This window comes from Camponotus vicinus, unplaced genomic scaffold (genome assembly GCF_025532165.1).
Source record: "Camponotus vicinus isolate PSW18456_S1 unplaced genomic scaffold, iyCamVici1.0 SCAF_6, whole genome shotgun sequence".
Lineage (NCBI taxonomy): Eukaryota > Metazoa > Arthropoda > Insecta > Hymenoptera > Formicidae > Camponotus > Camponotus vicinus.
In genome coordinates, this window is record NW_028141978.1 from 17890993 (window position 1) to 17912575 (window position 21583).

At 36.8% G+C, this 21583-nt stretch overlaps 1 protein-coding gene across 1 annotated transcript; it reads left to right on the forward strand.

Moving 5' to 3' along the window:
• The first annotated feature begins 15979 nt into the window (after positions 1–15979).
• LOC145973772 (uncharacterized) lies at positions 15980–20234 on the forward strand. Its single transcript, XM_083103346.1, has 3 exons — positions 15980–16383; positions 16457–17904; positions 20209–20234. The coding sequence occupies exons 1-3, from the start codon at positions 15980–15982 to the stop codon at positions 20232–20234; spliced, it is 1878 nt and encodes a 625-aa protein (XP_082959472.1).
• Positions 20235–21583: the final 1349 nt, after the last annotated feature.

Genomic DNA, 21583 nt, shown 5'->3' on the forward strand with positions numbered 1-21583 from the left:
ATATGCTTTTGATCCCATTGACCTGCGACATTTGATTCTCGCCACGTGTCATGGCAAACTCAAACAATTATTTTTCAATTTTGCATGTTCTCGTTTCGTCATCCGTCATTTTTAAAAATGTTATCTCGCAATTCATTTCGGAGAACCTAGTTTTAAAGTAGAGATTTCAAGCTTTATTTTCATTTTTTATAGACCTTTCTATCTTTATTATTTACAAAGTTATCGTCATTTGAAATTTGGTGATTTTTTTTCAAATTTCAAGTGTACCGCTTTTTTTGGAACTGAGTGTATACAGGGTGATTCAAAATAACCCCTGTGTCCCTGAAATGACATATTCTTGAATCAATTCTAAGACGATTTTTCCTTCGGCAAAATTTCGTCCGAAGCTTAGTTTTTGAATTATTAAAGGAAGTAGTTAACGTATGACGGGTCGAATACAAGAGGCAGGCAAGGGTGGCGCGATTCACCGTCAGACGCGGGAGCTTACGCGGGGCGCCTGCTGCGATTAGCTGATCGCTATACACATACAGACACATGCGAACATATACATTCTCTCTCTGTTTGTCTGTCTGTGTGTCTGTCTGTCTCTCTCTCTCTCTCATTCGCTCACTCACCTGTAATTTTTTTTTTTTTTTTTTTTTTTTTTACGAGAGAGGGGAAAATGCATTTTATGCATACCCACCGGTCGATCCAGTGAGTTATGTGGGACTCGAGTACCAAGTCGAATTACCAACTCGGTACTCCCTACCCACTAAAAACCCCTCTCTTTTCACGAATTTCCTTTAACACACTGTCCCTCTGACTTCCCGAGATCTGTTTTCACATAACGTCAAAAAATAGTTATTATTACCTTGTTCGATGACTTTTGATGTATTGCTGTAATTGCTTGAAGGAGAAATGAATTTTCCGATAGATCGTACGTTCTCTCAAATTTAACGTAGATATCACGTTGCAAAAGACAAGAAATCCACACTAAATTATTAACTGAAAGTTTTTCTTCTTTCATGAACTGTATTCTTTTATTAAACTTTAACGTAATCACATTTATTTACTCACTCGATGAGACGAGAAATTTACTAATGACTCTATCACTAATCACTATTAATCACTGTCGAATAATAATTGTTGGCGATTAAAAATCACTCGATGAAAGAAACACGCGCGGACACGTTACTACACGACGCTACAATGCGACGATAATTACGACTCGGCGACTGCAAGCAGTTTTTTGTCATGGTAGGTTGCGGTAGGTTAAGGTACTACTGGCGCTATCGAACGCGATCATGTGTTCGATTGAAGAATGCGGTAAACATAATAAACATTTAACATAATAATAATATTAATATCTTAAATGTTTATTATGTTTACCGCATTCTTCAATCGAACACATGATCGCGTTCGATAGCGCCAGTAGTACCTTAACCTACCGCAACCTACCATGACAAAAAACTGCTTGCAGTCGCCGAGTCGTAATTATCGTCGCATTGTCGCGTCGTGTAGTAACGTGTCCGCGCGTGTTTCTTTCATCGAGTGATTTTTAATCGCCAACAATTATTATTCGACAGTGATTAATAGTGATTAGTGATAGAGTCATTAGTAAATTTCTCGTCTCATCGAGTGAGTAAATAAATGTGATTACGTTAAAGTTTAATAAAAGAATACAGTTCATGAAAGAAGAAAAACTTTCAGTTAATAATTTAGTGTGGATTTCTTGTCTTTTGCAACGTGATATCTACGTTAAATTTGAGAGAACGTACGATCTATCGGAAAATTCATTTCTCCTTCAAGCAATTACAGCAATACATCAAAAGTCATCGAACAAGGTAATAATAACTATTTTTTGACGTTATGTGAAAACAGATCTCGGGAAGTCAGAGGGACAGTGTGTTAAAGGAAATTCGTGAAAAGAGAGGGGTTTTTAGTGGATAGGGAGTACCGAGTTGGTAATTAGACTTGGTACTCGAGTCCCACATAACTCACTGGATCGACCGGTGGGTATGCATAAAATGCATTTTCCCCTCTCTCGTAAAAAAAAAAATTTACAGGTGAGTGAGCGAATGAGAGAGAGAGAGAGAGAGAGAGAGAGAGAGACAGACAGACAGACAGACAGACAGACAGAGAGAGAATGTATGTGTTCGCATGTGTGTCTGTATGTGTATAGCGATCAGCTGATCGCAGCAGGCGCCCCGCGTAAGCTCCCGCGTCTGACGGTGAATCGCGCCACCCTTGCCTGCCTCTTGTATTCGACCCGTCATACGTTAACTACTTCCTTTAATAATTCAAAAACTGAGCTTCGGACGAAATTTTGCCGAAGGAAAAATCGTCTTAGAATTGATTCAAGAATATGTCATTTCAGGGACACAGGGGTTATTTTGAATCACCCTGTATATATATATATATATATATATATATATATATACACATATATACACATATATTTATTCCCGTCCGTTCGTGGGCTGTCGCAACCAACTACTTTTAAATCATCATAAGTCCGCGAAAAAAAATCGTAGCGAACTTTTCCAAAATCCGTTGTATTCGTCTTGAAAAACACTTTCAAATGAGCCGTCACTCGACCCCCCGTGCCATTACAAAAATTCGCCCCCCCGTCGTCCCCTGCCTCCCATTGGGGGCTGGATGAGGGGTTTTGTCGTTAAACGATCGATATTATAGTCCCATTGAACTTATATAAATTTTAGCCCTTTATCTTGAACCGTTCAAAAGTTATTTAACCGTTCCGGAACTTTTTCCCATCACTGTATTTACTATATATATGAATTACGCATACATTCCCCAGACAGCAGACTTTTCATAATATGTTCATAAAGAGCTCATATTTTTGACTTCTTTATGATTTGCATTAAATGAATTCAAGATGTGATCTAAAAATATTACTTTTTTAAGCCCTTGAACTAAATCATAAGTAGCTGATTATGAGTTCCCACATATGAACCTATTATAACAGGTCATACAGTTTCAGAAAAATATCATTTTGATAGGTTTCATACAGTAGTCAGAAAAATATCATTTTGATATCAGAAATGTGGCACGTGTTTCTTTGCTTGCCGCTATGCGGTGAGCCACTCTTAACTTAACTCGTATTCAATATTTATCATGAAATGTATATAAAGAACTAGTAATTAACACATAAGATTTAAAGTATATTTTTTTCCTTTTATGAGCAGTAGTGCCAGAAAGAGGATACTGCTCATACGCATACAAGCAGAGAGAACCACATACATGTGCTACGCAGCATAATTTTGTGTGAACCACATCCTCTTCCTGATATAACTATTTATCAGTTTAATTTTTGACAAACTGAATTTAAAATAAATATAGAAATATTTAGAAAATCATCAAAAACCTATTATAAATTGCACAAATTTTCTTAATTACCGAAATTTTTACAATTTGCAATAATGTGCACAACTAACTTTTCTACGATCTCGTCCTCAGAATAAGTTTATAATACTATTCTTAAAGAACTCATTATAACCAGCTCACAAAGTGTCCATTTAGGTGGCGTATAAGATTACAATCCGAGCACCTTAGCATCTCTTTTTTAAAAAAATTGAAGAACTCATAAAAATTTGTGTAACTCATAAAGAGTTACTATAAGATGTCTCCCTGCTGTCTGGGTCGATCATCGATGATCATGAAAATTTCTGATATCAAAATGACATTTTTCTGATCACTGTATGAATGTTATACAAGATCATATATGAGAACTCATAATGAGCTGCTTATGATTTAGTGTTCAAGAGCTTAGAAAAGTAACATTTTTAAATCACATTTTGAATTTATTTAATGCAAATCATAAAGAGATAAAAAATATGAGCTCTTTATGAACATATTATGAAAAATCTGCTGTCTGGGTATTCTCGCTTGATCATTAGGCATTTCATTTCTCTCTCTCTCATTTGCTTACTCACTTTAAGTCATTATTATTCTTACTTAAATTATTATTTACTTTTTATTATTATACATTTTCGCTTTAATTATTACTTTTTTAAATTGTACTGTTTTTTTTACGAGAGAGGGGAAAATGCATTTTATGCATACTCACCGGGCGGTCCGGTGAGTTATGTGGGACTTAAGTACCAAGTCGAATTACCAACTCGGTACTCCCTACCCACTAAATACCCCTCTCTTTCGCGAATTTTCTCTAACACTGTTTATTTGACATCCCGAAATCTGTTTTCACACAACACCAAAGAATAGTTATTATTACTTTGTTCGATGTATCGCTGTAATTTCTTGAAAAATGATTTTTTCGATAGATCGTACTTTCACTCAAATTGAACGTAGATATTACGTTCTAAGGGACAGAGATCCACACTAAACAATTAATCGAAAGTTCTTTATAATAACGAGAAGGATTATTTAATTTGCAATTAACAATTACATATTTTTTCTTAAAAATAACTATGTGTTTTCTTTACACCAATTGATTCCTCTCATTATTTTGTACATAAAAGTATTAAAGTGAGGTAATCGAGAAATGAATATTTTACAAGATATTTTACGGTTTATGTAAAATTAAGAACCGATTTCAAGCCTCATAACTCGGAAAGTACTTAATAAAAACTAACTTAATTATAGTGTTTTGGAAAGCTCTCGAGATAAGCTACAAGAATATGTAATAAAAAATAGGCAGTTCCATTTAAAAAATTGAGGGTGACCTTCACGTGACCTTCAAGTAACTATTTAAGGTCAAATTAATGACATCATCTTATGTCTCCCTTAAAACCATATAACTTTTGTCTGAAACATTTTTTTGTATCTCGCATATTTTTCAAAATATTTGCCTGTTAAGATTAAAATGAATCACCCTGTATATATATATATATATATATATATATATATATATATATATATACAGGGTGGCCCATTTTAATCCATCCAGTCGAATATCTCGAAAACCAAGCCCGGGAGAGAAAAATGTTTCAGACAAAAGTTGTTTGGTTTCGAAGGGTGATAGGGATGATAAGATGGTACCATTGGTTTGACCTTGAAGATTCACTTGAAGGTCACGTGAAGGTCACGTGAAGGTCACTTCAATTTTTTTAAATGGAACACCCTATATATTTTTGCACATTCTTGTAGCTTATCTCGAGAACTTTCCAAAACACTATAATTAAGTATCTTTTCGTTAAGTACTTTTTGAGTTATGAGGCTTGAAATAATTTCTTAATTTTACATAAACCGTAAAATATCTTGTAAAATATTCATTTTTCGATTATCTTACCTTAATACTTTTATGTACAAAATAATGAGAGGAATCAATTGGTGTAAAGAAAACACATAGTTGTTTTTAAGAAAAAATATGGAATTGTTAATTGCAAATTACATATTTTTTCTTCAAAACAACTATGTGTTTTCTTTACACCAATTGATTCCTCTCATTATTTTGTACGTAAAAGTATTAAGGTAGGATAATTGAAAAATGAATATTTTACAAGATATTTTACGGTTTATGTAAAATTAAGAAATTATTTCAAGCCTCATAACTCAATGAGTACTTAACAAAAAGATACTTAATTATAGTGTTTTGGAAAGCTCTCGAGATAAGCTACAAGAATGTGCAAAAATATATAGGGTGTTCCATTTAATAAATTAAAGGTGACCTTCATGTGACCTTCAAATAACTCTTCAAGGTCAAACCAATGGTACCATCTTATGGCCCCCTCGAAACCAAATAACTTTTGTCTGAAACATTTTTCTCTCCCGGGCTTGGTTTTCGAGATATTCGACTGGATGGATTAAAATGGGCCACCCTGTATATATATATATATATATATATATATATATATATATATATATATATACAGGGTGGCCCATTTTAATCCATATATATATATATATATATTCCAATATAATTGTAAAGTTGATAAATAGGTTAAGAACAAAATAGAAAATAAGATTTTTTTATCGTGGTACAGATAATATGCAATACGCTGCATCTAGGTATGACATGCTAAAGCACTGTCTTCCCTGATGTATTCACTAACTGAATAACAATACAAATATACTCAATCATTTAACACGTCGACAATACAAAGTCATTATTGCGTCAACAAATACTGCAAATTAATGAATGAGCGTTGGTCATTCCATTACAGATCACAAGATTCTATTAGCGGAGACTATAATATTAGCTCTCGCTTAAAAGATTCTCATGCTTTGTAAATCGATTCCTTCCTGACACTCGATGCAAGCTGGATCCGTGATTTGCAAATTAGTACTCAGTGAGCAATAAGTTATCAAAAAAAGTTCTTAAAGTATTTAGGTTTAAGAAATGGACATCCGACAACGTCATCCGAGTGATAACATAATGATGTCAATAAGTTCTCTAATGCGTAGATTTTAGAGGAAAAAAAGACATCACACAAAATGACATCTAAAAGAATACTATAATCTGATTTCTCATAAATGACATCTAAACGAATACTATAATCTGATTTCTCATAAATGACATCTAAAAGAATACTATAATCTGATTTCTCATAAATGACATCTAAACGAATACTATAATCTGATTTCTCATAAATGACATCTAAAAGAATACTATAATCTAATTTCTTATAAATGTCAAAAAAATGTTACCGTTAAGAATTGCTATTAGCATTTTATTTATTTACTTATGATATTTTATTTTTATGTACTTTTGATGTAATAAATAACATTTTGTATATAACTCTTTTGCAAAAATTTTCTTTATTATAACAAAGAACCACATACTTTTTTAATTACAATAATTTTTATGTAAATTTTTGAAAATTTTGAATGTATTTAAAAAATATTATATATCGTTTTTAATAATATATATAACATCTTTCTTAAGGTTAATAATATATATAACTTATTGTTAGTAATATATATATATATATATATATATATATATATATATATATATATACAGGGTGACCCATTTTAACTTAGGCAGCCAAATAACTCGAAAAATAAGCAAGATAGAGAAAAATGTTTTAGACAAAAGTTGTATGGTTTCGAGGGGGCCATAAGATGGTATCATTGGTTTGACCTTGAAGAGTTATTTGAAGGTCACGTGAAGGTCACTTCAATTTTTTTAAATGGAATACCCTATATATTTTTGTACATTCTTGTAGCTTATTTCGAGAGCTTTCCAAAACACTATAATTAAGTACCTTTCCGTTAAGTACTTTTTGAGTTATGATGCTTGAAATAATTTCTTAATTTTACATAAACCGTAAAATATCTTGTAAAATATTCATTTTTCGATTATCTTACCTTAATACTTTTATGTACAAAATAATGAGAGGAATCAATTGGTGTAAAGAAAACACATAGTTGTTTTTAAGAAAAAATATGGAATTGTTAATTGCAAATTACATATTTTTTCTTCGAAACAACTATGTGTTTTCTTTACACCAATTGATTCCTCTCATTATTTTGTACATAAAACTATTAAGGTAAGGTAATCGAAAAATGAATATTTTACAAGATATTTTACGGTTTATGTAAAATTAAGAAATTATTTCAAGCCTCATAACTCAAAAAGTACTTAACGAAAATGTACTTAATTATAGTGTTTTGGAAAGCTCTCGAGATGAGCTACAAGAATGTACAAAAATATATAGGATGTTCCATTTAAAAAAATTGAAGTGACCTTCACGTGACCTTCAAATGACTCTTCAAGGTCAAACCAATGATACCATCTTATGGCCCATACAACTTTTGTCTAAAACATTTTTCTCTATCTTGCTTATTTTTCGAGTTATTTGGCTGCCTAAGTTAAAATGGGTCACCCTGTATATAACTTTATAATAATATATGTAACTTTTTAATAATATATTATATATTATCTTTAGAAAATTAATAATATATAACTTCTAACATCTTTTTAAATAATATATATATTCTTCATTTTAATTCTCTTTTTTTTCATGTTTTTTAACATTTTGGTTTATTCTATCTCTCGCATGCTGTAGCCAATTTTTTACAACATTTTGAATGGAATGGGAAGAAATTTTGGTAAGACTTCCGAATAGCCCCTACCTCCGAATTTGATGAAACTTCCAGCATTTGAAGACTATAACAGAACACATTCACACCATAAAGGATTTTTTGCGGAAACGAGTAGAAGCAAAGAAAAAAGAAAGTTTTCATATATTTCGCAAAAGATACTTATATAAATATCAGAAACGTATATATACACACACACATACACACACACACACGCGGGGGGTGCAAGGGGGGCCTTCGGCCCCCCTCCCGCAACCACTCCGCCGGTAGGCAAGGTACCTAATCTTAACTTTAAACCTAAATTTCAATTAACTTATACAACTTAAATTTATATATAAATATCAGAAATGTATATACACACACACACACGGGGGGTGCAAGGGGAGCCTTCGGCCCCCCTCCCGCAACCACCCCGCCGGTAGGCAAGGTACCTAATCTTAACTTCAAACCTAAATTTTAATTAATTTATACAACTTAACTTAAGTTTAAGTTAAGTTGTATAAGTTAATTGAAATTTAGGTTTAAAGTTAAGATTAAGTACCTTGCCTACCGGCGGGGTGGCTGCAGGAGGGGGGCCGGAGGCCCTCCTTGCACCCCCCGCGTGTGTGTGTGTGTGTGTATATATATATATATACGTTTCTGATATTTATATAAGTATCTCTTGCGAAATATATAAAAACTTTCTTTTTTGAGTTTCTTTGCTTCTACTCGTTTCCGCAAAAAATCCTTTATGGTGTGAATGTGTTCTGTTATAGTCTTCAAATGCTGGAAGTTTCATCAAATTCGGAGGTAGGGGCTATTCGGAAGTTAAGCCGAAATTTTTCCACTTTCGATGATTTCTAAAAACATTTTATAATAAAAAATTAAAATTATTAAATTATTAAAATCATAAATTTTTTATTATATTATGGCAAGTAAGAGTCAAGGCGTGGTAGGTAGAGCGCACAAAGAAGGATAACTTTTGTTTCTTTTTCTTTTTATTAATATAATTTTAATTATATTTACAATATTTTACAATAATTTTAAGTGTACAATCAGTTATTAACATTAATGTATACAGCTGCGAACAACTGACTGTATACTTATAATTATTGTAAAACATTGTAATAATTAGAATTATATTAATAAAGAGAAACAGAAATATTCCCTTTTTTGTTTGCTCTACCTATCGTGCTTTGGTTCTTCATTGTCATTTTTATCATTTATTAATGTATTATATATATATATATATATATATATATATATATATATAAGAAAAACATACCGATGATGACGTCAACAAATTTCATGCATCTCGTTTCAATGGTATTTTTTTGTCCTGTCCATGAGAGTTTGTAAGCTATATGATCAGTTAGAGTAAGTTTTAGTGCGTTTCTTACATGTTGTTCCGCATTTTTTCCTCCTATAATTCTAATTAGTTTTTTTTGGAAAAGGATTTAATTTTGAATATTATATATTTTATTTTTAAATTTAATTGATAAAAGGTACTTACATATTGCAATAAAGATATGGAATCTTGTGTTATCAATTTATTAAATTCCTTTAGGGCTTCAGGCGTTTCAATCGGTAAGTTCAAATTTACTGTGTTTTATTGTGAAGAATGTGGATGTACATCTAACAACAATTGTTGGATTGTAATCAAGAATCGTGTAATTTTTTTATGTCATTCCGACAAGCTTCTATAAAAAAACAATATATATGTACATATGTACAGTATGCGTCAATGATTCGTTCCGTTTCCCTAGCGAGGGTTGGTAATATCTATCCTTTGCTAATGTATAAGAATCCTATGCATTAGCAAAGGATGGATATTACCAATTCTCGCTAGGGAAACCAAACGAATCATTGACGTGTACTGTATATATGTATATATATATATATATATATATATATATAAAGTTATATTTATTGAGAGAAATATATGAATTATTAAAAATTTATTCTCATATACACTTACTGCAACATAACTCATTATGAGATTCAGCTTTTCCTTTAATGTTTTTTGCTTCCTCTTGTTAATTAATTTTATAAAATGTTCATGAAAATATTGATACATTTATTAAAACCATAAGAAAAACAAATGGAAAAATTATAATATAATAAATAAATAAGTATATATAAATATGTAAATAATAAATAAATAAATAAATAAATAAATAAATATATATGTATATATACAGGGTGTCCCAAAAGTCCCGATACGGTCGAATATTTCATAAACTATGTACTTTAGAAAGAAATGTTTCAGACAAAAGTTGTGTACCTTGAAGGGGGCCATAAGATGGTGGCAATGATTTGACCTTGGAGAGTCATTTGAAGGTCACGTGATGGTCACCGTCAATTTCTTAAATGGAACCCCTTATTTTTTATTACATATTCTTGTAGCTTATCTCGAGGGCTTTCCAAAACACTATAATAAAATATTTTTCCCTCAAGTACTTTTTGAGTTATAATGCTTGAAGTCATTTCTTAATTTTACATAAACCGTAAAATATCTTGAAAAATATTCATTTTTCGATTATCTTACTTTCATACTTTTATGTACAAAATAATGAGAGGAATCAATTGGTGTAAAGAAAACACATAGTTGTTTCGAAGAAAAAATATGTAATTGTTAATTGCAAATTACATAATTTTTCTTCGAAACAACTATGTGTTTTCTTTACACCAATTGATTCCTCTCATTATTTTGTACATAAAAGTATTAAGATAAGATAATCGAAAAATGAATATTTTACAAGATATTTTACAAGATATTTTACGGTTTATGTAAAATTAAGAAATGATTTCAAGCCTTATAACTCAAAAAGTAGTTGAGGGAAAAATATTTTATTGTAGTGTTTTGGAAAGCCCTCGAAATAAGCTACAAGAATATGCAATAAAAAGTATAATGTTCCATTTAAGAAATTGAAGGTGACCTTCATGTGACTTTCAAATAATTCTTCAAGGCAAACCAATGATACCCTCTTATGGCCCCCTCGAAACCATACAACTTTTGTTGGAAATATTTTTGTCTGCCGCGCTCAGTTTTTGAGATATTCGGCTGATACGGGTGGTCTGCGGCACCCTGTATACAGGGTGTCCGATTCGTTAGGGACCAAACGAAAAGTGATGATAGATTGGGTCAAACTAAGAAGAAAAGTCCTCTACCATTTTGCAAAATTCGCAATAATTATTAAGTAATAAGCAAAAAACATAATTGTTTAAAAAAAAAATATGTAATTTGCAATTAACAATTACATATTTTTTCTTAAAAACAACAGTAGTAAGACTATGAGGTTTCTAACGCAGGGGCTCCGAGGGGGGGTGAGGGGCGAGGGGGAACCGGCGGGGGGGGGTGACGTCACGGGGGGGGTGATGACGTCACGCGGGGGGGGGTGACGTCACGCGGGATGACGTCGCGCGGGGGGGGGGGGGTGACGTCACGCGGGGGATGATGACGTCACGTGCGGGGGGGGGGGGGTGACGTCACGCGGGGGATGATGACGTCACGTGCGGGGGATGATGACAACGTCACATGCGGGGGATGATGACGTCACGTGCGGGGGATGATGACGTCACGTGCGGGGGATGATGACGTCACGCGCGGGTAGGGGAGGTCCGCGGCGCGACCGGTGGACGAGGGGGTCCGCGCGGGGAAGGGGGGATCCGCGGCGCGAGCGATGGACGAGGGGGTCCGCGCGGGGAAGGGGGGATCCGCGGCGCGAGCGATGGACGAGGGTGTCCGCGCGGGTAGGGGGGATCCGCGGCGCGACCGGTGGACGAGGGGGTCCGCGCGGGGAAGGGGGGATCCGCGGCGCGAGCGATGGACGAGGGGGTCCGCGCGGGTAGGGGGGATCCGCGGCGCGACCGATGGACGAGGGGGTCCGCGCGGGTAGGGGGATCCGCGGCGCGAGCGATGGACGAGGGGGTCCGCGCGGGTAGGGGGGATCCGCGGCGCGACCGATGGACGAGGGGGTCCGCGAGGAGAAGGGGGATCCGCGGCGGGCCCGCGATGTGTCCACGTGTGAGAAGGACGGTGCACTGGTTTGAAAAGGATAGCGTAAAGTGTGTGAAGAGGACAGTGCGACAAGGATGACACGTGACATCATCAACATGTGACAAGGATGGCGTCAACGTGGGACAAGGACGACGCATTATAAGATGCCACATAGGTGGGAGCAGGACGACGCAAAGGTAAGTGAGTGATAGCGACGAGCTTGTGAATGAGAGAGAACGATAATAGCGCGAAGAGAACGCATACGAAAGAGAACTATAATATCGCGAGAACAACGTGTGCGAGAGAGAACGATAATAGCTAAGATAACGCGTGCGAGCGAGAACGAAGATATCGCGAGACTTACAACTAACGCGAGACTTATTGTTAGAACGATAGCGCGTACGAAAGAGAGAGAGAGAACGATATTGCTATACTTACAACTAGCGCAAGAGAGACGCAAGGGATGGGAACGCAAGGAGAGGCGCGTAAATAAATACATTTCTTTTCAATACTAAATATAACATTTATTTTAAAATGTGTGTGTGTGTATTATACAATTTGTGTGTGTGTGTGTGTGTGTGTGTGTGTGTGTGTGTCTAATAAAATAATAATATAATAATATAAAATTTAAAATTTAAAAAAAAAATAATAATAATATAATAATAAAATAATAAGAATAATATATTTGGGGGGAGTGCGCCGGGCTAAGGAGGAGGCCGCTCCTAGAATGCTAAGGGGTCGATGTGCCGGGCTGAGTGGAGCCGCTCCTGGAACAGAAAAAGACATTTGAATAGTTTTTAATAATTTATTTTAGAACTTTTGATATATTATAAATTGAAAGTTACTTACAAATTATGTTTCTTGAAAGAAGAGTTCGTTACGCGTCGCCGAATTTTCGCTCTGAGTAGGCAGCATGTAATAAGGTTCCAGCAACTCCTCTCGTTGCTCTTCTATACTAGGAGGTTCAGATGGTAAAAAATGTATCTTCCATATTTCCATTCGGTCAGTATTATATACTATGATGGACATATTATCTACATCATATCCTTGTCTCTTGAGGGTACGGAACGTATGACAATATTCCTGGTAACAATCCTTGCAGTCTAGGACAGATCTTATCACCGTTACCTCCGTGCCGCAGTGACAGCACCTAAACGGTGTAAACGGTCCCTCGAAGAACCCGTGGAAATAATTATGTTTTAATGCATAATTTCGATAAAATCCGTACCGACAATCCTTGCAGTAGTGTCGGTTTCGACGTTGGTAGGATTCGGTCCAGAAACATTTTGCAATGTGTATTCTCGGGAGATCAGAGTAAAAGCGAGGATCGGACCTCGGTTTGTATGGTTTAGGAATACACATAATTTTGTTCACTTTTCTTCCTCACACACTCTCCACAACTTTGTGACAAGCACAGAACAACGAAAGAAATAATATTCTAATGTCGCAGGCTCCTCTTCATTATATATCTTTTAATATCTTTTGTCTCATTCCAACTAGAGCATCACGTCTCATCTACCTCAGCATTTCTCTACATCTTTAGCGGAGCGTGTTGAGAAAAGTATAACTATTCTTATTCGTATGGAAGGAAAGAATTAAAATCATAGATGGAATAAAAATAATTATTTATTGCACGCATCGTAAAGAATATCATTTACAGCACATGTTAATAATTCGCAATCGATTAATGATTCGCTGTTAAAGACGTCACTATCACGTATCGTTTTTACAGCATCGCATACAGTAGTAATATTGTTACGTCGTAAAACAGTTTCAAATTGTTTAAATTTTTCATTTACGAGATACGTATTCTCGCATAACCAATTATGCATATGATCGATACAATTTTCAAAATTAAATAAATGTAATAATGTCGGTGGTTTCATGTACAAAGAATTGTCACATAATGTGAGTTTTACAATTTTCGATTGATACATTTCGATCGATAAATCTCCAATCCTTAATGCGAGAGCAGTCGATTGTAGAAATTGTTCAATGTCTGCTTGCTTCTGCATCAACAAATTCCACGTTGAAAAAGGCAACACTATTTGATTGCCTCGATTATCACCGAGAATCAGTTCCACGTACGACACAGCTCCAACGCTTATTCCAATGTCCAAATACTTGTACGACGTTGGGGTTAGAGCGTATCTTCTTCCAAGTATGCGAGTCGCACGACGAGGCTGAATGCTATAAAAATATATAAATTAGATCAATATTTAAAAAAATTAAATAATTAAATATTTAAAGATCGAAACTTACGTGTCACATTTTTGCTTCTTACACGGTGGAGTTTCACCGTTTCGAATCGGAACGTAAAAATTCATGTTGATTTCTTCAGTGAACCTTTCACACGCGCGATTGATGCAATACTGATCGTATTAGAATTAATATCAATTCAAATAGTATCGCAAATTGCAATGTAGAGGGGATTATTGCTGACACGACATTTTAATTTCCTCTAAAATTTTGTCGCGCCGATATACGGCTGCGATGACATCATCATCCCTAGAACAAAGATTTAGCTGAATTCGCTAAAATCGAGCGCCGGTGTACGGCTGCTCCCGACGCAACCACGTTAGATTTTTCAAATGTATGTGACAAAACGCGAAATTATCAAGGTTAAATTGCAAACGTTACTCCGGGAATTTTTTAAGATGAAATCATTCTAGAATGTTCGATGATATGCATGAGACAGTATATAAATCATGCCGTCAAGGTTAAAACACACATCACCCCTAGACAAAGATTTAGCTGAATGTGCTAAAATCGTGCGCCGATGTACGGCTGCTCCCGACGCAACCACGTCAGATTTTTTCAAATGTACGTGACAAAACGTAAAATTTTCAAGGTTAAATTGCGCATCAGAACAAAGATTTAGCTGAATGCGCTAAAATCGAGCGTCGATGTACGGCTGCTCCTGATGCAATCACGTCAGATTTTTCAAATGTACGTGACAAAACGCGAAATTTTCAAGGTTAAGATGTGCATCGGAACAAAGATTAACCGCCAAGGTTAAAACGCACATCACCCCTAGACAAAGATTTAGCTGAATGTGCTAAAATCAAGCGCCGTTTTACGGCTGCTCCCGATGCAACCACGTTAGATTTTTCAAATGTACGTGACAAAACGCGAAATTATCAAGGTTAAATTGCAGACGCTACTCCAGGGAATTTTTTAAGATGAAATCATTCTAGAATGTTCGATGATATGCACGAGACAGTATATAAATCATGATCAAGAGGCACGCCCCGCCAGTAATTTTGCTAAAGTACATCCGGAACTATCATTGGGAAGCGCATTTCGCAAGTGTGTTACAATATGGAGGAACAAAATTTGCGAGAGCAATCCACATTGATTGATTCGCTGGAAGATTACATTGTGTGGGAACAACGATGCGACCAATACATCGAGTCGTTGGAAGAGCAAAGTCGCATCAAGCGACCGCGATTATCGATCGGAAATCGACAATCGCTGATTGCTCGGATCGCGCGCCTCGAAGGGTTGAAAAATTCGGTACGTGGACGTTTCGTACACGCGGGTGCCGGATGTAGCACGCGTCAAAATAGACTTGTGTGGCGCGAGATTGATACGGCGTTCGAGAGTCGCGTATCGACTGGTGCGGTGATAAACTATAATCACATTGAACCTCGCCAATTTCTCGATGACGCCAAAGACATAGTGATAGAACATGTGCAGGACGTTATGAAAAAACACTGTAATGTGAAAGTGAACACTATATTTAACGGTGAATTCGTGGCTGGGGATAAACACGCCAACAAAAGTATCAATACGCGAAACTATCAACTCTTTCGCACATCCGATTTACGCGAGTGGTACGAACGGCGCGTTATCGAACCCACCCTAGCGTCTCTGGAAGAGTTTCAGGAACGCGACAGCGGGTGGGCTTTGTCGCGAATATTAAATTTAACTGTAAATATAAATAAGTATAATCCTATGCGTGCGGGATGTCACATTAAGTTACCGCGGGAGATTATGTTGAAAAGAGCGGTGATTAATGTACAATCAAAGGACAATGCATGTTTCGCGTGGGCAGTGGTCGCCGCCCTATACCCCGCCGAAAGAGACACGAATCGGGAATCATCGTACCCGCATTACACGACAGTGCTGAATCTCCGGGACATTGAGTTTCCAGTGACTGTGAACCAAATAAAAAATTTTGAACTTGCCAATGACATTTCTATAAATGTGTACAGCATCGAAGACAAGAACAGCATTGTCCCGATGCGTCTTACGGAGCAGAAGCGGGATAAGCATATCAACTTGCTGTACATTGAAGACGACAACAGCGTCGGACATTTCACTTGGATTAAGAATTTATCCCGGCTCGTGAGCTCACAATTGAGCAAACACAAGAATCCAAAATATATCTGCGATCGGTAAGTTTAATTTGAATAATTATAAGTTATGTAGCAAATTGTATATAAATCTAAAAAAATTTTTCTTTTACAGATGCCTGCATTATTTTAATTCGGACACCAAGTTGCAGTCGCATACGGTCGACTGTGGAAAGATGAATGATTGCGCTGTCCGATTGCCGAGCGATAAGGACAAGTGGTTATCGTTCAACAACTTTAATCGGAAGGAGCGGCTTCCATTTGTGGTCTACGCCGACCTGGAATGCGTTCTGGCCAAGACGGAAGAAGAGAAAAACGCATATCAACATCACCAAGTATTTAGTTTAGCTTATTATGTACATTGTTCATACGACGAATCTTTATCGGCATATCATTCGCGTCGTAGCGCCGATTGTATAGCATGGTTCGCCGCAGACCTCAAAAATTTAGCGTTACGTGTAAAAAATATTTTAAAAACAAATGTCCCCATGGTAAATTTGACGTCCGAAGAGTGGGAGAAATTCCATAGCGCCACTCAATGTCATATATGCGAAAAACCGTTCGTGCAAGACGATACACGCGTTCGCGATCATTGCCATCTGACCGGGCGGTACAGAGGTCCAGCACACTCAAATTGCAATTTAAATTATAAAGAATCTTTTTGTATTCCCATAGTTTTTCACAATTTATCCGGTTATGATTCACATTTCATTATCGAGGAAATAGCCACATCGTTCGAAGGGAAAATCGAGTTACTTCCGATAACAAAAGAGAAATATATTTCGTTTACAAAAGATGTTTGTATGGATGAAGAATCAAAAAATCATGTAAAATTACGTTTCATCGATTCATTCAAATTTCTCGCATCGAGTCTCGACAAATTGGCATCGTTTTTGGACAAAGATAAACTCAAAATTTTAAAATCAGAATTTCAAAATTTATCAACAGAAAATTTCAATTTGTTAACGCGAAAAGGTGTATTTCCGTACGAATACATCGACTCTGTAGAGAGGTTGCAAGATACGTGTTTACCACCGCGCGAATCGTTTTACAGTTCCTTGACCGGTGACACTGTATCCGAGAGCGATTACGCGCACGCCGAGAACATCTGGACGCGATTCTCCATTCGAACGCTAGGAGAATATAGCGATTTATATCTTAAAATTGATGTCTTGTTATTAGCAGACATTTTCGAAAACTTTCGAGATAAATGTATCGAAAGTTACGGACTCGACCCCGCGTATTACTATACTCTCCCCGGATACACGTGGGACGCCATGTTGAAACATACCAAGATCACGTTCGAGCTGCTTACTGACATCGACATGGTTATGTTCATCGAACGTGGTATACGCGGCGGTCTGAGTCAATGTTCGGGTAGATACGCTCGCGCTAATAACAAGTACATGGAGTCGTACGATCCATCGAAACCATCATCGTACTTTGATGTAAATAATTTGTACGGATGGGCAATGTGTCAACCGTTGCCTTACGCCAATTTTCAATGGGTCGACGATGTGACCAATTTTGATGTATCATCCATCACGCTAGATTCGCCTACAGGCTATGTCCTCGAAGTGGACCTCGAGTACCCGCAACATCTTCACGATGCGCACACTGACCTGCCGTTTTGCCCGACACGCGACAAACCACCTGGCAAGCGGGAATTTAAACTGCTTGCAACGCTATACGATAAGAAGCGTTACGTGATACACTATCGCAACCTGCAGCAGTGTACGCGTCACGGTCTTCGCGTAACAAAAATACATCGAATTTTACAGTTTTCACAATCTCCGTGGCTTCGAAATTACATAGAATTAAATACACATTTTAGAACATTGGCTAAAAATGATTTCGAAAAAAATTTATATAAATTAATGAACAATGCAGTGTTTGGTAAAACGATGGAAAATGTGCGCAATCGTGTCGATGTTAAATTGTTAACAAAGTGGGATGGTCGGTATGGCGCAGAGGCAATGATCGCGAAACCAAATTTCCACAGCAGAAGCGTTTTTTCAGAAAACTTAATCGCTGTGGAATTGCGCAAACTCGAGGTGAAATTCTACAAACCGATTTACGTGGGTATGTGCATACTCGACATATCCAAGACATGTTTGTACGAGTTTCATCACGAGTATATGACGCCAATGTATCGCGACAAATGCCAGGTAATGTACACCGATACGGATAGTCTCATATATCACATTGAGTGCGCGGATGTGTATGAGAATATGAAGCGCGATATCATCAGATTCGACACGAGCGATTATGCAGTGGATAATGCGTATGGTATACCGCTTGTAAATAAAAAGGTACCGGGCCTGATGAAGGACGAAAACAACGGTACCATAATGACCGAATTCGTCGGGCTCAGAGCAAAGATGTACGCGTTACGAGTGAATGGAAAAAAGGACACGAAGAAAGTTAAAGGTGTCAAGAGTAACGTTGTTGCGAGAACGATAACGTTTGACGACTACATGCGGTGTTTGAAAGAAGAAATTGAAATGACGCGTCAGCAGTCGTGTATACGATCTAAACTGCACCAAGTATACACGATCTGCGAGACGAAAATTGCTCTGAGTCCGTACGACGATAAGCGGTATATCGTACCCGAAACCACCGATACGTTACCGTGGGGACATTATAGAATACCATTGTAAATAAATGTATATTTTATTTATTATTAATTGTATATTTTGTACATAACCATGTATATATTTTTATATTTAATACACTTTATATATTTTTATATTATTAAATATTTATATATTAAATTATTTATATAGTTTATATGTATATTATTTTAATAAATATTTATAATACACTATTTTTATGTATCCAAGAGTTGTATGATTTATCCATTCCCAACCATTTCACGTATACGTCATCACCCTTTTCCCGCAAAATTTTTTCCACGAGATATACGTCGGGATTAGCGACGCGTTGTAATTCGTATTCGTAGAATCCTCCAGCGACGGGATCTCCACGCGAATCTTGGAGTATGAATGTCGCGGGATTAGTTTTCTGCACCTCGACAATCTTAAAAACTTCGGTCGTCCAATTAGGTGTGAAACCTTTTTCAAAGATGGTCTTGTATTTGCTTACGCGTACCGAATCGCCTACTTTAAATTTTGTCGGAGCCGCAATTTTTACGTTGCTATACACCGTATTTAAAAGTTTTTCGGCGATCGCTGGAGTGACGTCGGCAGGTCTCATACCGATGGTGCGATGTTTTCGCGTATTGTACTCTGCAACGAGTCGAGATAGCTCGTCGATCCATTTGTAATTTCCGTTGAGCGTAAACATTTTCCACATATTGTTTTTCAAAGTACGATTGAATCGTTCCACGACCGAGGCTTTCATAATGGAATACGTCGAGTAATGATTAATGTTGTGTTTCTTCATGAGTTTCTGCACACTCGCGTTGTAAAATTCTTTTCCTCTGTCGGTTTGAAAATTTTTCGGACACCTTTTATCGTCTCCAATAATCTTTGCGATCGTTTCGGACATTTCGTTTCCGCTCTTGCTCTTGAGCGGTACGGCCCACGCATACTTGCTCAACACATCGATAACTGTGAGTATGTATTTATGACCCTTGTTGAGTCGAGAATACGAACGCATGTCGACCACGTCCGCCTGCCACAGATCGTCGTAGCCGCATACAATGACGCGTCTTCGTGGAAAATTTCTTCTCGCCGGAGCATGTAGTTCCTCGACAAGTTGTCGCTTTTCGGAGGTGTTTATCTTCTTTCGCACGTTTGATCGAGGCATAATTAATATTGCGATATTAGTATGTCTCGTTTACTGTGTCGAGTCAGATGTTGCATATCTCAGCACATTCTTTATCTCATCCATCATTATTCGTAGCGCCTGCACGTGTGTTTCAAGCGTGATAATTTTTTGCTCAATTTCTCCCTGTCGATCTCTCAAAAGTTTATCCACATATCGTTTGTTGACGGCGTCAGTATCAGTTTCCGGTTGCGCTACACGTTGAATCTTGCGCGACCTTGCGTCAAAGCCGGTAGTAGTCTGGCAGAGAGCATTATCGCGAACGTAATTTCTCAATAATCCATTCCATTGATAGTACAAATTATTCGACGTTCCGAGCGATAATCCAAATTTATTAATCGACATTTCGGTACCGAGAACTTTGACGGAATGACATGTATCGTTGACGCATAGTTTAATTTATAATAATGCCAGCCTCGCGAAGTTCTTCGATAATTGACAAGATTTCATTGTCGTGAGCATTGTTGCCGGCTCGACGCGAGGCGTCCAGCAATCGCAAACGATCTACCAATTCGTTGGGATCGTTCCAATGCACGTAATCGATCATGTTGTCGCTTAGCGTCATGGTGTGCGGCGCGTCTATACCTCTTCCCACCTTTCTATCGGGGAATAATGGTGCAATTATATATTTGTACTTGTATCCTTTGTTACTTTTAATAGGATTATTAACTTTGTTGTCACGTTTATGCGCATTTGTTGCTTTTAATATACTTTGATATTTATACAAATCGTCTTGAGTGTATTTTTTATGATTGGGAAATTTTCTAAAAATCAAATCGTAGATACCTTCAGATCCCGTATATTTTATTCCATCGATAATTATATTATCTTCCATGTCCACATCGAAACGTTTATCACCGAGCATCATTCCTTCGCTGGTAAATTTAACACCGTAGACGTAATCCATACTCTTATTTTTATCAACACTCATGATAGCTCCTATATATTTTTGCGCTAGTGGACCAAAATGATCTCGGAACGTTTTCTGACCTTCGGACGTTTCTAATTCATGTCGGACCGATGTTACAAACGAATCGGGCGTGGTCTCATAAATTTCTTCGACGGACGGGGATGGTATTGTTTGACGCGGTTGTACTTTTATCGGAGTAGAAACAGTAGCCATATTAGAAAATTGTTTCCTTCGTTTCGATCGATTCGGTGTCGAATATATCGGCGAATCGTTTATCGGCATATTTATCCGTGCTCGCTTTATTCCTTGCTTCGACTCTTTTATTTTTTCCTCGTGCTTCTCTCCAAACGTTAAACTCAATGGTTCAATTTTCGGCGCATCAGATTCCACAGTATTTTCGATAAGCTGTTTTAAAGGTTCGGTAATTGGCTTAAATTGTCTTTCCAATGCAACGTCTTCCTCCATTTTACCAGTTTTCAAAGCGCGATATTTTTTGCGAATTGATTCGCTCATTTTTGCAATCTCTATCGCAATCTTTTCACG